Raw genomic sequence first — 12,718 nt, 5'->3', positions numbered from 1 at the left:
GAACATTGTGTGCATTAATGTAATGCATATAGAGACTACATTGTGGCAGAGGTAAGTGTCAGTGGGGGGCCGGGCCTTGTTTAAGAGGCTGGTAGCGGAGGGGAAGAAACTGTTCAGGTGGCGAGAGGTTTTGGTCCTGATGGAGCACAGCCTCCTGCCTGGGGGGTGAACAGTTTGTGTCCAGGGTGGGAGGGGTCGGCCACTATCTTCCCTGCCCGCCTCAGGGTTCTAGAGGCGTGGAGGAATGGCAGATTGCAGCCGATCACCTTCTCTGCAGAGCGGAGGACACGCTGCAGCGTGCCCTCATCCGTGGCTGTGGCATACCAGATGGTGATGGAGGAGGTGAGGATGCTGCTCTGTTAGGAACCACCCAGAGCTCTCGGAGCATCGGGGTTTATTCATCGTACTCTGGGTCAGAACCAAACATGCAGGAACAGCTTTTGGATAAGGAAAAACTTCCTGAACATCTGAAGTCTGCACCAACCCTGAGTTATTGTAAATCTAGACTAAAAATCAATTTTTACCGCTGCTTTTCCAGAGCTGATTTAACTATGTTTTACTATTACACTTCAGCATCCCTTGCAGCCTCAACTGTGTTTATGATGTCGACTTCTGTTGGTGTGTAACTGCTTATGTAGGGCACTTGTATGAAATGTGCAAGATAAATAAACTAACCCTAGCCTTCCGAGTGCCTTAGAAAGGCTTATCGTCTAAGTTGATTAATTCAGTCCATAATGAGTGTCCCTATGATACTTTTGACGTAAAGAAAAATGGGGAAAGTCAAGGATTGGCTGCAACTCCAAATTAAATTAAATACATTTTATTTACATGTTGGTATAAGAAATCATTCCAAACTGTGGTATTCCTTGGCATAAGGGTGCTTGTTGGTTTCTCCCATTTCTAGCGCAGTTCTTTGTAGCTGGAGATGACCTGCTCCAGAGACGAGAAGCTGTCCAGGAAGTCCTCCTCTGAGATCCCAAACTTAGTGTACTGGTGGATGTAGGCTCTGTTAGCGATTGAAAAGACAAAAACATATTAGCTTCCAGGAGAACTTGACTTCATCCCCCTCAGGGTTTTAACATAAGTAGGTTGTGTTTGGACCCAGCTTTTCCTCAAAGTGATATTTAAACATTTCGCAGAGTGACTCACCTGGAGGCGAACATGTTCCAGGCTCCGCCCACCATGCTGTCCAGGGGGCGGAGCAGAGCCTGGCTGTTACTGACCAGCGTGGCACTTTTTTCATATTTATTAAAAGGCACCGGGGACTTCCACACACTGAAGGCTTCCTGTGGTGAGAGCCAGGAGGAGTACAGGGCCGGGTCCTCGAAACCAGCTGGGGACAGAACAAACATCAACAATTAATAAATACCTGTAAACAAAATGTAATCTAAGTATGCATGCACCAACATATCACAATCCCTTGAATGAATTGTGGATTCATCAAAGAGTCTGGATTTATTTTTTTAATAAACACTTTTTTCCCAGTTCTCTGACCTGTCTCTGTGCTGTACACGTCCTTCCCTCTCAGGATGAGCACGTTGGCCAGAGACGTGTTGAAGCTCCCTGCTGTGAGGTTCCTGCTGCGCTCAGCGGCTGCAAGAGGACGCACCTGCCAATCTATACCTGAGAGCAAGCACACCAACAAATAAAAAACTATTAAAATCTAAATAAAAAAATTAGTTGCATTACTTTAAAAGGTTTTGCTTATTTAGAGCGAACTGTATAATCTGTGAAATGATTAAAAAAAGTCAATATCCTTGAGAGTGACTCGCCTTCCTCCATCTTGGTGTTGGAGATGAGCATCTGGCGGAGGTGTTTGAGCAGGCTGGGCCAGCTGAAGCTGCTGTAGGCCATGGAGGCGAGGGGCACCTGAGGGATGGAGGAGACGCTGAGCAGCTTGAACTCTGGGTGGCAGCAGAGGGCGCTCACCAACTCCCCTGAGAGACGAGTAGGAAAGGTGTCAGAGGTGGAGGAAGTACTTGGATCCCTTATTACAGTAAAAAAATACTCCTATTGAAGTCAGTCCTGATTTCCAAATCCAGAATGTGTGTGTGTGTGTGTGTGTGTGTGTGTGTGTGTGTGTGTGTGTGTGTGTGTGTGTGTGTGTGTGTGTGTGTGTGTGTGTGTGTGTGTGTGTGTGTGTGTGTGTGTGTGTGTGTGTGTGTGTGTGTGTGTGTGTGTGTGCGCATGTGCGTGTGGCCTCTCTCACCCAGAGGGTTTCTGCTGTAGGCTCCCTGGGAGTCAGCGGTGAGCGCGGGCTGCAGGACGCTGCCCAGCTGGTGAGCGATCACTGAGTTGACATCAGCGAAGGAGATGTGTTTGATGTTGAGCAGCTGACTGCAGATCTGGTGCACAGTGTCGTTCTCGTGCACCAGGATGGCATCCGACAGCTGGTAGAGATGAGCCAGCGTCAGCACAGAGTTGTAGTTCTGGACAATTACCTGAAAAAGACAGGGGGAGAGGAAAAGGGGGGTTTAAAGGGGCTCTATTATGTTCATTTTCAGGTTCATTTTGTACTTAGTGTCTCCAATGTGACGTGTTTCAATACTTTCATGTTCAAAAAGCTCTTTATTTTCCTCATACTGCCTGTGCTGCAGCACCTCTTTTCACCCTCTGTCTGAAACCAGAGCCCAGTCTGCTCTGATTGATTAGCTGGCCGGCTCTGTTGTGATTGGTTAACTGCTTAGAGATGTCCCGCCCCTTAGCCTATCAAGTACAATGTGTTGGAGTGCTGGTCAATAGAAGCGTGAGTGTTCCGTAGTGATGTCACTATGTTCCGTAATGTAAACACACACACCTCTCCAGTCCCGTACGGCCAGGTGAGGTGGTTGAGGATGAAGGACTTAGGGTAGACGTCTCGGAGACACTGAGTAACATAGGTACCGACTCCGGAGCCCGTCCCCCCCGCCACACTCATCATGGCCAGGAGTCCCGACAGCCTATCACAGCGCTCCACCTCTCGCCTCACCAGCTCCTCCACCACCTCTCTGTGAGCCGGTCCGTGCACACAGAACCTGGGGAGAGTCAAGAAGCACATTACAAACAATTACATGTGGATTACATGTGACACAATTACGTTATTACGTAATCAGGAGACAATACAACTACTAACTAGTTATTCAATTCAATTCAAATGTATTTGTATAGCCCAATATCACAAAACACATTTGTCTCAGAGGGCTTCACAAATCAACACACATGAATGATAATGTAAAAACAACAAACATATCTGAGAGTATAGTCAAATGACAAGATAAATGTGAAAATAGGGGTACAAAACACAATGACACTAATACAGTTAGTTAGAATACAATAATTACAATTCCATAAAATGAAGGGTCCATGGGGATGTTTAAGAGGGAGTTTAAAACCAGTCCTAACTGTACGCTGTACTAAAGAGGAAAGTATTTACACTGTTATTGTAACAGATTACATTTTGAAAGCAAGGCTCCCAACCCTGAATACAAGCTTTAACAATCTCTAAACACAGGATTAATGTTTTCTCGTTCGCCACAGATGATTGGTTATTACATGTTTTAAGTTAACAGAAAGAGTTGGGGGGACTGTCCTTACCCATTGGCCCAGTTGTTCCCAGAGCCCTGCTTCTGGCTGAAGTGTGACGTCTCTCCGTACCGCCACATGCCGGATCTCGCAGCCCTGCTGATGCTCTGGTTGATCACTTTGGGCTCCATGTCGATCAGCACCGCCCGGGCAACAAGCTCTGTAAAGTAACACAGGGTGACATGACAGGTCAGCAGGTGAGCCTCACAGTTAGGAAGCAACATTAAAGGTGTGTTATCGATGGAAGCTCGTTTCCACCAGTAAAGGAAAGAAACTCAAGATCATATCAGTTTTATCCCACAGACCATAAGGCTGTTAAACACCTGCATTTTCGAAAGAACATCCATAACATTCATATCATATATTATATATCATATTCCAATTACTTGTATATAGACTATTCTTGCACTATTTCTAGTATATTATATTTTATTTGTATTTATTTGCACTATTTTATCTGTTTTATTGTGTTGCTCTGTTGGAGGAGCCTGTGACCTAAGATTGTCATTGTCATAACTACACTGTAGCTATGTACACATGACAATAAATGCCTTGAATCTTGAATCATATAATATCGATATAATGACTTGCTTTTCAAAATCTTAACATAGTATCAGATAATAACAAGGATCGTTTTCCATTATAATAAGAAACTACATCAATATGATGACTAACCTATGATGATGACTTATTATCTCAACTTTCTATCTCTGAATTCTGAGATTAAGGTCAGAATTTAGGGGGGAAAAAAATCCCTTTTTTGTAGATCTCAAAAGTGTTTTCACATGTGAACCTAATTCTCTTCCGTTTAAACTTTTGAGATGTCATTATTTATTTATCATTTTGATGACTTCTTTATTGAGCAGCAGGCTTCAGAATCAGAATACCTGTATTAGTCCCACAGAGGGGACATTTACATTATTACAGCAGAAAAGAGCCAAAAACAGCTTAATGTTACCTAAACACATTTATCTCGTTCTGTGTTTACACATCCTGTAACAGTTCTGAGGATTTAGCAGCCACCTATTCTTGCACAGTTATTAAAAGGTAGGGTATGTAAGTTTGAGAAACCGGCTCGAGATACACTTTTTGATATATTCCATGCAATGCTCTTAACATCCCAATAGCAATGAATATCTTAAGTGCTTTGACAACAAATCCATTAAAAAAATGTCATCTGTGGAAGCCGTAATACTGTAAAAAGTAAGACCAATTATTTTAGCCGGCCCGGCTAAAGTAACTGGATGGCCTACCTGCCTGTCAGCCTTCCATGTGCACAAACTTATCTCGTGCCCTCATTGGTCATGTGCGCGTTCGTGTGTGTTGGAGGAGGGGCTCTGTAAGGAAGTGGCAGATTTTCTCCGGTCGTGTATTTTCAAATTCTAGCGATCTCGAGCCGGTTTCTCAAACGTACATACCCTACCCTTAACGGCATATAGTGCACATAGTTGGTGGTTAACAACAAGAATGTTATAGTTATATAATCCCGTTACCTCCGTGTGTGTCCTGGTGGAAGAAGCGCTCCCGGCTGGCGGTGCAGAGCTCCTTCCTCTGGCCCTCCTGAGCGTCGCAGAGGAGGCTGTGGAGCAGCTGCTGACCCACCTGGTTCCCGCACTGCCCGAGCTGCACCGTCACTACTGACATCTCTCAGCCGGGGGTGAGAGGCTTTTCGGGAACACCGAGGGTCTTCAGGTTAGGGTATGGGCACATAGAGTCTGAAATACTCCGGAGAATTCATGCTGTGAGTGAGAGGTTTCATGACCGTTAGCAAGGTGTTGTTAAAAGTGATGTTTTCTGCAGCCACAACAAGGATAGATGGCACTTCCGGTCCAACTGTCAAAAGTTTCAAAATAAAAGTCATATCCGCTATTTATTTTAGCAATATTTTTCTCAATAAATCAATGTACTATTATTAGCACAACATTTTTATCAATTATAAAGCAAGAATTACTATTTTGTATGTTCTTTCCCACTATGACTATGTATGTCATTAAGTATGGTATTCATTTGTTTTCTTTATTATTTCTTGTTGGCTGTTCTGTTTGTCTTCTATGTTGGAAAAGAGAAGCATGGTGTCCACCCCAAAGAAGTCTGTACTTACACTTGTATGCTTCTTCTCAATACAAATGTTTGAAACAGTTATAAAACAAGAATTGACTGTCTTCTCTTGGGCACCGTGCTATACATGATCCAGGTTTTTCTATATTTGTATGTATTATTATTCATAGCCTATAATATATTATTATTACTATTATTATGTATCTTTGTTCCACCTTCTTTTTTATACAAACACACATTAAGAGGAATACAAATAGAACATATTGTATTTTTTGGGACGATGAGGAATAGCCTTTTCGAGGACGATGTATGACAAAAAATACTGTCTAATTTCGTCAGTTTAGCTGTTACATCTGCTTGTTCTCTCTTGTCCTTTCTCTTTTGAGCGCCACTCTTGTGCTTTGGTTTGCTGTACATTATAAATGCAAGCTATTACATTTTTTATAATGCTGCCGAACTTGCTGCTGCTAGCTACAGTACAGTTCAGGTTGATTAAACGGTTCGCTCGTCACGCAAGGTATCGCATGACATGAAAGGGAGCAAGGTTATTGGACAGACAAATTACAAATTAATTTTGGTTGCTTGGTTACTTTGAACACTGCGTGAACCGGTCAATGCCATTGGGGCCCCAAAAAAAACTACACCGTCGATAGTTACGCCACTGCCTGGCAGCCTTGTGTTTTCTGAACAGATGTAAGGCATTGGACTGTCATTTCCTGTGATGAGTTTCAACTAATGTTTTTACAATATCTCCTCTGACAACTCCTCTCCTCCTCATGTCAAAATGTACAATAGTTAAAATGTCATGAAAGATCCTTTTTGCATTGTAACGGACATGTACTTAAATGATAAAATACCATTGAACAGATTATAAAGCTTGAAGGTAGAAGCTTTTAAATTAAGATAATGTTATAATGTAAGGTAATAGTAAGATGGTAATGCACTGTGTGGGTGTGACTTTGGCTCAAGGTGCTCAATGGGGTAAATGGAAGTTTTCCAGCCTTAGGGTCGGTGGTTCAACTCCTAGCACGCTCTATTGTTTTGTTATTTTACCTCACTGAGCTGCCGGGGAGGAACTCTTGCAGGTTCTTTAAAAAATAATAGCTCTCGCAGACTCTTGTAAAAACGTTTTAATTATGGTGTAAGAAACGGAAAAAGGTAGAAAGATATTTAGGCTTAGTTCCAGTTTTTTTCTAAAGGACATATTCAGGTATACAAGTCCCAGTATAACACTAATATAACAGAGCCGGTACAATGTTAAAGAAATACATCTAGGTGTATTTGGCGAGAGGGGTAAATGGATACCTAACAATGTGGGGGTCAATGGTTCTAATCCCCAACATGTGAGAGTCAAAATGGCAAACTCCATTGCATACCTTATTTAAGAGGCTGTGATAATTTAGGTGAAAGAAATAAAAAATAAAAACGGAAGGTCAGTAAAGTTAGAAAGATAATCAGGCTTAGTTCCTGTTTTTTCTGAACGATATATTCAGGAAACCTGGATCCAGTGTGCTGGTTGAAGAGCATAAGTTTCACTTTCCTTTTTATTTCAATTCCAACTTTGGTCAAGAAGAATATGTTTCTCTGTTGTCCACGTTCATAAAGCATAAAACAACAGCATCAGAGCACGGTGCAGGGTCTCTAGATGAGTTTACAGTAGTCCCTGGTTCTTATTATACATCCATGTTGTAGTCCGCTGTATAGAAAACTGTAGTTTCCCCACAGCAGAAGACGCCGGCTGGCGCATCATAAACACGTCGGATAGTGAAAGTGCAGTCGGATTCTCTAAAGTACCGCAGTCTCCTAATTAGTGATTCTCCTAAATCCTTTTGAATTCTCCTATCGACTGGACTATCCCTTAACCCCGTGACGTTTCACTCAGAGGTCAAGGAATAGACGATAGGGTTAGAATTTAGGAGCTGATTTTTGGACTATTCGACTGCAGCCCAGTTCTTATTATACATCCATGCTCCAGAGCAAGTCGGACACAATTACTAACCATCATGCAACGCACGATGGTATTCGCAATTGCGCAGGTCTACGTCGGTCTCGCTCATCTCAAACAAGCCTAATAGAATGATCATTATCCTGTTTAAACTATTTCCGTCCGTAAGGAGTGACGACGAGCCAGGAAGATTTACATTTCGGTTCTGTAGATTTCGTTTATTGTGCTATTGTTGTAAATCACGTCCAAGAAGCTGTGTAAGTCCGGTTAGCTCAGCTGGTTAGAGCGTGGTGCTAATAACGCCAAGGTCGCGGGTTCGATCCCCGTACTGGACATAAGTACTTTTTCCTCAAACGCAAAGCTAGTAAAATGTTACCAGAGTATTTAAACGGGGAAAAAAGAAAACGGAATCAAACGAGTAAATATCTGCAAAATAAGGTCAGATTTCAACACGGAATAATTTTACGGGTTAAAATCATTTCTACAAATCAAAAATGACAATAAATGCATAAAAAAGAATTAACTTAATGTATTACTTGATACAGAAATGTATAAATGATGACATAGATAATTAAATAAATATTGAAATGCTGCAAAGTGGGAGCAATGTTTTCTTTTAATATTTTCTATTAAAAGTCCATGTCCAAATTGTACATCTTGACAAAGGCAGCAATGATTCAAAGAAAAGCACAAATTAGTAATAAAAAGACAAATAAGAACACTACTGGCAGTAATTTAGAACTAAGTGACATAAATAACACATTAAAGTATTGAGACCTCATAAAAAATCTTTAAATCTAAGTTTTTAAATAACAATGATTATTGTATTATTGTACCATTATTACCACATTTTTTAAAACAAAAAATAAGAAACCTGTTCACCAGTTCCATGGAAAAGGAGAAAAGTCCTCATCTGACTCTGATCTGACTCTAAATAGGCGAAGTCCCTCCCTTTCCGGTGGACCTCCATGGGACCTTATTTGGGGGAAATTATGTATTGAAGTCAATGGCGAGAGAAAAGTTATCTTTCGATCCCGTTTGAATTGTGCCACGAATTACACATGATGTTAGTCAATTTAAAATGTAATTTTGCAAGTAAAAAAAATGAACTACATCTCTGGTCTCGTACAACAACACACGTCACCAAGATGGCCGTCACTAGTACTGTTTTGCCAAAAAAGGGATTGTCTAGAAAATAATCTATTCCAGTGAGTCTAGGTATAGTGGTTTTAGATCAGGACCTGGTCTAATGTGGTCAAGATGCGAAAAAAGCAGCAACATCTCCCTTTTTTGTATTTTCACATATAGAATAAAGGTTTTAAAAATCTAAAACTGTGTTATAACGAATGTTTAGACTCTGGGATAATCTAGTCCAAATAAATTGGCTATGAAGCAATTTAAGAGGATTGTTCTTTCCCCTTGAAGGTGGGGTATGTAATTTATTTCAGAAACACTTTTTGTCATATTCCATGGAATGCTCTTAACATGCCGATAGCAATGATGAATATATTAAATGGTTTGATAATAAATACATTAAAACAATTCATCTGTGGAAGCCGTAGCGCTGTAAAAAGCACGACCAATCATTTTAGCCGGCCCGGCTAAAGTAACTGGATGGCCTACCTGCCTGTCAGCCTTCCATCTGTGCACAAACGTATCTCGTGCCCTCATTGGTCATGTGCACGTCCGTGTGTGTTGGAGGAGGGGCTCTGTAAGGAAGTTTTAGATTTTTTCCGGCTGTGTATTTTCAAATTCTAGCGCACTCAAGCTGGTTTCTCCAAAATTACCTACCCCACCTTTAACTGCCGAATCGGGAGCTCTGAATCGGAAGCTATCTTCAGCGTCGTCGCTATCACCACGATGAAACACGTCCAGAAGAATGTCATGCAAAGCTGCCTGCCTTCCTTCGATTCTCCCTGAACTGCCTGATCTTTTTAATGTTCAATGTCAACCATTTGTGCAGATAGCATGAAATAGAAAAGATCGCTGATGCTAATAATAATAATAATAAATAATATTTTTATAGCGCCTTTCAGGAAACCCAAGGTCGCTTTACAAGTCGGGTAGGGGGGGGGGGGGGAGTAGGGGAAAAAAGGCAGACAGGTTAAGGGGGTGGGGGGGGGGAAGTAGCGGAAAAATAAACCTATTAAACTAACTATACAGTGGCGAAAGCCTTGGTAAAAAGGTGCGTTTTGAGGGCTTTTTTGAAAATGTCCAGGGTTGGGGCGCTGCGGATTTCGGGGGGGAGAGAGTTCCAGAGGGTGGGGGATGCCACACTGAAGGCTCTGTCACCAAAAGTCCGCAACCTGGTGCGGGGGGTGGAGAGGAGATCCTGTCCAGATGATCTTAGCTTCCGGGATGGAGTGTGGTAGCGGAGAAGGTCAGACAGGTATTGGGGGGCGAGGGCATGGAGGGATTTGTAAGTCAGAAGAAGGAGTTTATAGGTGATACGGTGCTTGACTGGGAGCCAGTGGAGGTGGATCAGGGTGGGGGTGATGTGCTGCCAGGGCTTGGTGTGAGTGAGCACCCTGGCAGCCGAGTTCTGCACATACTGGAGCCTGTCCAGGGCTTTACTGGGAACCCCGAACAGGACTCCGTTGCAGTAATCCAACCGGGAGGAGACGAATGCATGAATGAGGGTCTCGGCCACGGAATCAGAGAGTGATGGTCGTAGACGGGAGATGTTCCTGAGGTGATAGAAGGCAGACTTAGTGACGGATTTGATGTAACATCAATGCTACTAATGTAGCATTAGCGTTAGCATTTATCTCCCGGGGGCATCCGGGCTTAAACGGTGTATTATAGAATGATCACACCGGTGTGACAGTACTCTTCAAAGGGTTCACGAAATATGACTACTACTCTTACTGTTTAACATTTTGGGTTACTTAATGTTACTTTATGTTAAGGCTAATAAAAATGACAAGGCTAGGGCTGTAATGCTAACTAACGTCAAGGTGTCACTTTTTAAAGCTTTCTGTACACCATGGTACACGGCTCACCTGTGGAGTAACTACAAGGCTAGCAGCATGCAAAAACTAAAAGTTGCATACAATGATGCTTTACGGTTGCTGGTGAGGGTACCAAGATGGCACAGTGCCAGCCAGCTGTTTGTTAACTTGGGGGTACCTTACTACCTGTCAAGCTCTTTTAAGAAATGTAATGTACAAATTCATGTGTCGCCTAGAAGAGTCAGACAATCATGTTATCTCAATTTTAATTAACCCTGTGAAGAGTTCTACTCGGTTCTCTTCCATGATTTGGAGACATTGGCGCAACAGCCTCTACAGACAGTGAGCATATATGTGTGGCTAGCTGTAATTGGACTGATTTTGTGTTTTTCGTCTGTTTTTTTGTTGGGTATTCTGTCTTTTTGTATGTGATATGGACCTTGAGAATGTGTGAAAACAACTTCACACATTTTAGTTCCTTGTAAAAGTAACTGCTGCTGTGTAGCACCTTTCATAAAGGCATCCGCCTTCATTACATAAATATTGAATAACGTGCTTGCTACTAGCTAGGTAGCTAACTTGATCCAGCCCCTCCTGGTCCTTTCATCAGACGGGAAGCGAAAGAACGAGCAAGACCCATTGCTGGTATGATTACAACCTGGTACTAAGCACACAGGCATCTTGTTAAAGTTACTTTATCTTAGCTATCTCTTATATTTAGTGGAGCAAAACAATTATGACATCAGTTATGCGATCGGATTTGTAGTCTTTCTTTGCGTATTTTTCACAATCTTATATTTCAACAGTTTTACGACAAACTGTAACTTTTTGACATGGAAGTGATTTTTTTAAGATTGACAAACATCATATGTGTAATTCATGGCACAATTCAAACGGGATCCCCTTTTACTTTCACTTTAGCCCTTTTACTTTCACTTTAGCACTTTTACTTTCACACTTTTACATTACATGTTAACACTTTTACTTTCACTTTAGCCCTTTTAATTTCACTTTAGCACTTTCACTTTAACGCTTTTACTTTCACTTTATATAAAAATATACATTTTCTCTCCCCATTGACTTCAATACATAATTTTTCCGAAATAAGGTCCCATGTGTCGGAAGTAAATGGGCGAGACTTCGCCTCTCTATTTCAAAATAAAAGCCCTGGTTGCCGCCCTTGAGTGTCGCACTGCGCATGCTCAGTGTAGTAGCCAGTTATGGGAGAAAGGTCCAGCTGCAGACTGCGGACTCTGAGGAAAATATTCGTTGTGGCCAAACGGCGGTACTACACTTCCGTATCAGTCACTGGGCCCGGAAATACTTTTCCCACTGTCTAATATAGAGAGGCGAAGTCCCTCCCCTTCTGGTGGGACTCATGGGACCTTATTTCGGAAAAAGTTTGTATTGAAGTCAATGGAGAGAGAAACATTATCTTTCGATCCCGTTTGAATTGTGCCACAAATTACACATATATGTCAATCTTAAATAATAATTTCCATGTCAAAAAAGTCAGTTTGTCGTAAAACTGTTGAAATATAAGACTATGAAAAATACGCAACTAGAAAGACTACACATCCCAGAGTTGCGTAAGTGATGTCATAACTGTCTAAGATAAGATAACTTTAACAAGATGCCAGTGTGCTTAGTACCAGGTTGTTATCATACCAGCAATGGGTCTTGCTCGTTCTTTCGCTTCCCGTTTGATGAAAGGACCAGGAGTGGCTGGATCAAGTTAGCTACTAAGCTAGTAGCTAGCACGTTAGGTAGCATTACAGCCTTGTCATTTGTATTAGCCTTAACATGAAGTAACATTAAGTAACCCAACATGTTAAACAGTAAGAGTAGTAGTCATATTTCGTGAACCCTTTGAAGAGTACTGTCACACCGGTGTGATCATTCTATAATACACAACTTAAGCCCGGGGGAGAAATGCTAACGCTACATTAGCATCTGCGATCTTTTCTACTTCACGCTATCTGCACAAATGGTTGACATTAAACATTGAAAAGACCAGGCAGTTCAGAGAGAAAGGAAGGCAGGCAGCTTTGCATGACATTCTTCTGGAACTTGCAAAAATATCTTTTAAATTGACAAACATCATATGTGTAATTCGTGGCACAATTCAAATGGGATCGAAAGATAATCTTTCTCTCTCCATTGACTTCAATGCATAACTTTTCAGAAATAAGGTCCCATGGAG

General features: G+C 41.8%; 1 protein-coding gene and 1 non-coding gene across 2 annotated transcripts; one reads left to right on the top strand and one right to left on the bottom strand.

Annotated features, from left to right (window-relative positions):
• Window positions 1-798: 798 nt before the first annotated feature.
• tubd1 (tubulin, delta 1) lies at window positions 799-5,383 on the bottom strand. The gene is made up of 8 exons (XM_034224573.1): window positions 5,055-5,383; window positions 3,574-3,721; window positions 2,798-3,014; window positions 2,210-2,441; window positions 1,773-1,937; window positions 1,495-1,623; window positions 1,150-1,333; window positions 799-1,006 (listed from the first exon to the last, which is right to left on the bottom strand). Exons 1-8 carry the CDS (start codon window positions 5,203-5,205, stop codon window positions 901-903), a joined length of 1,332 nt encoding a protein of 443 aa, XP_034080464.1. The 5' UTR covers window positions 5,206-5,383; the 3' UTR covers window positions 799-900.
• A 2,442-nt stretch (window positions 5,384-7,825) lies between these two features.
• On the top strand, window positions 7,826-7,899 carry trnai-aau. Its single transcript has one exon. It is a non-coding gene; the product is annotated as a tRNA-Ile (tRNA).
• Window positions 7,900-12,718: the final 4,819 nt, after the last annotated feature.

This window comes from Gymnodraco acuticeps, unplaced genomic scaffold (assembly GCF_902827175.1).
Source record: "Gymnodraco acuticeps unplaced genomic scaffold, fGymAcu1.1, whole genome shotgun sequence".
NCBI classification, from domain to species: domain Eukaryota; kingdom Metazoa; phylum Chordata; class Actinopteri; order Perciformes; family Bathydraconidae; genus Gymnodraco; species Gymnodraco acuticeps.
Note: the sequence above shows the minus strand (reverse complement) of the source record. Positions and strands in the feature narration are given on the sequence as shown.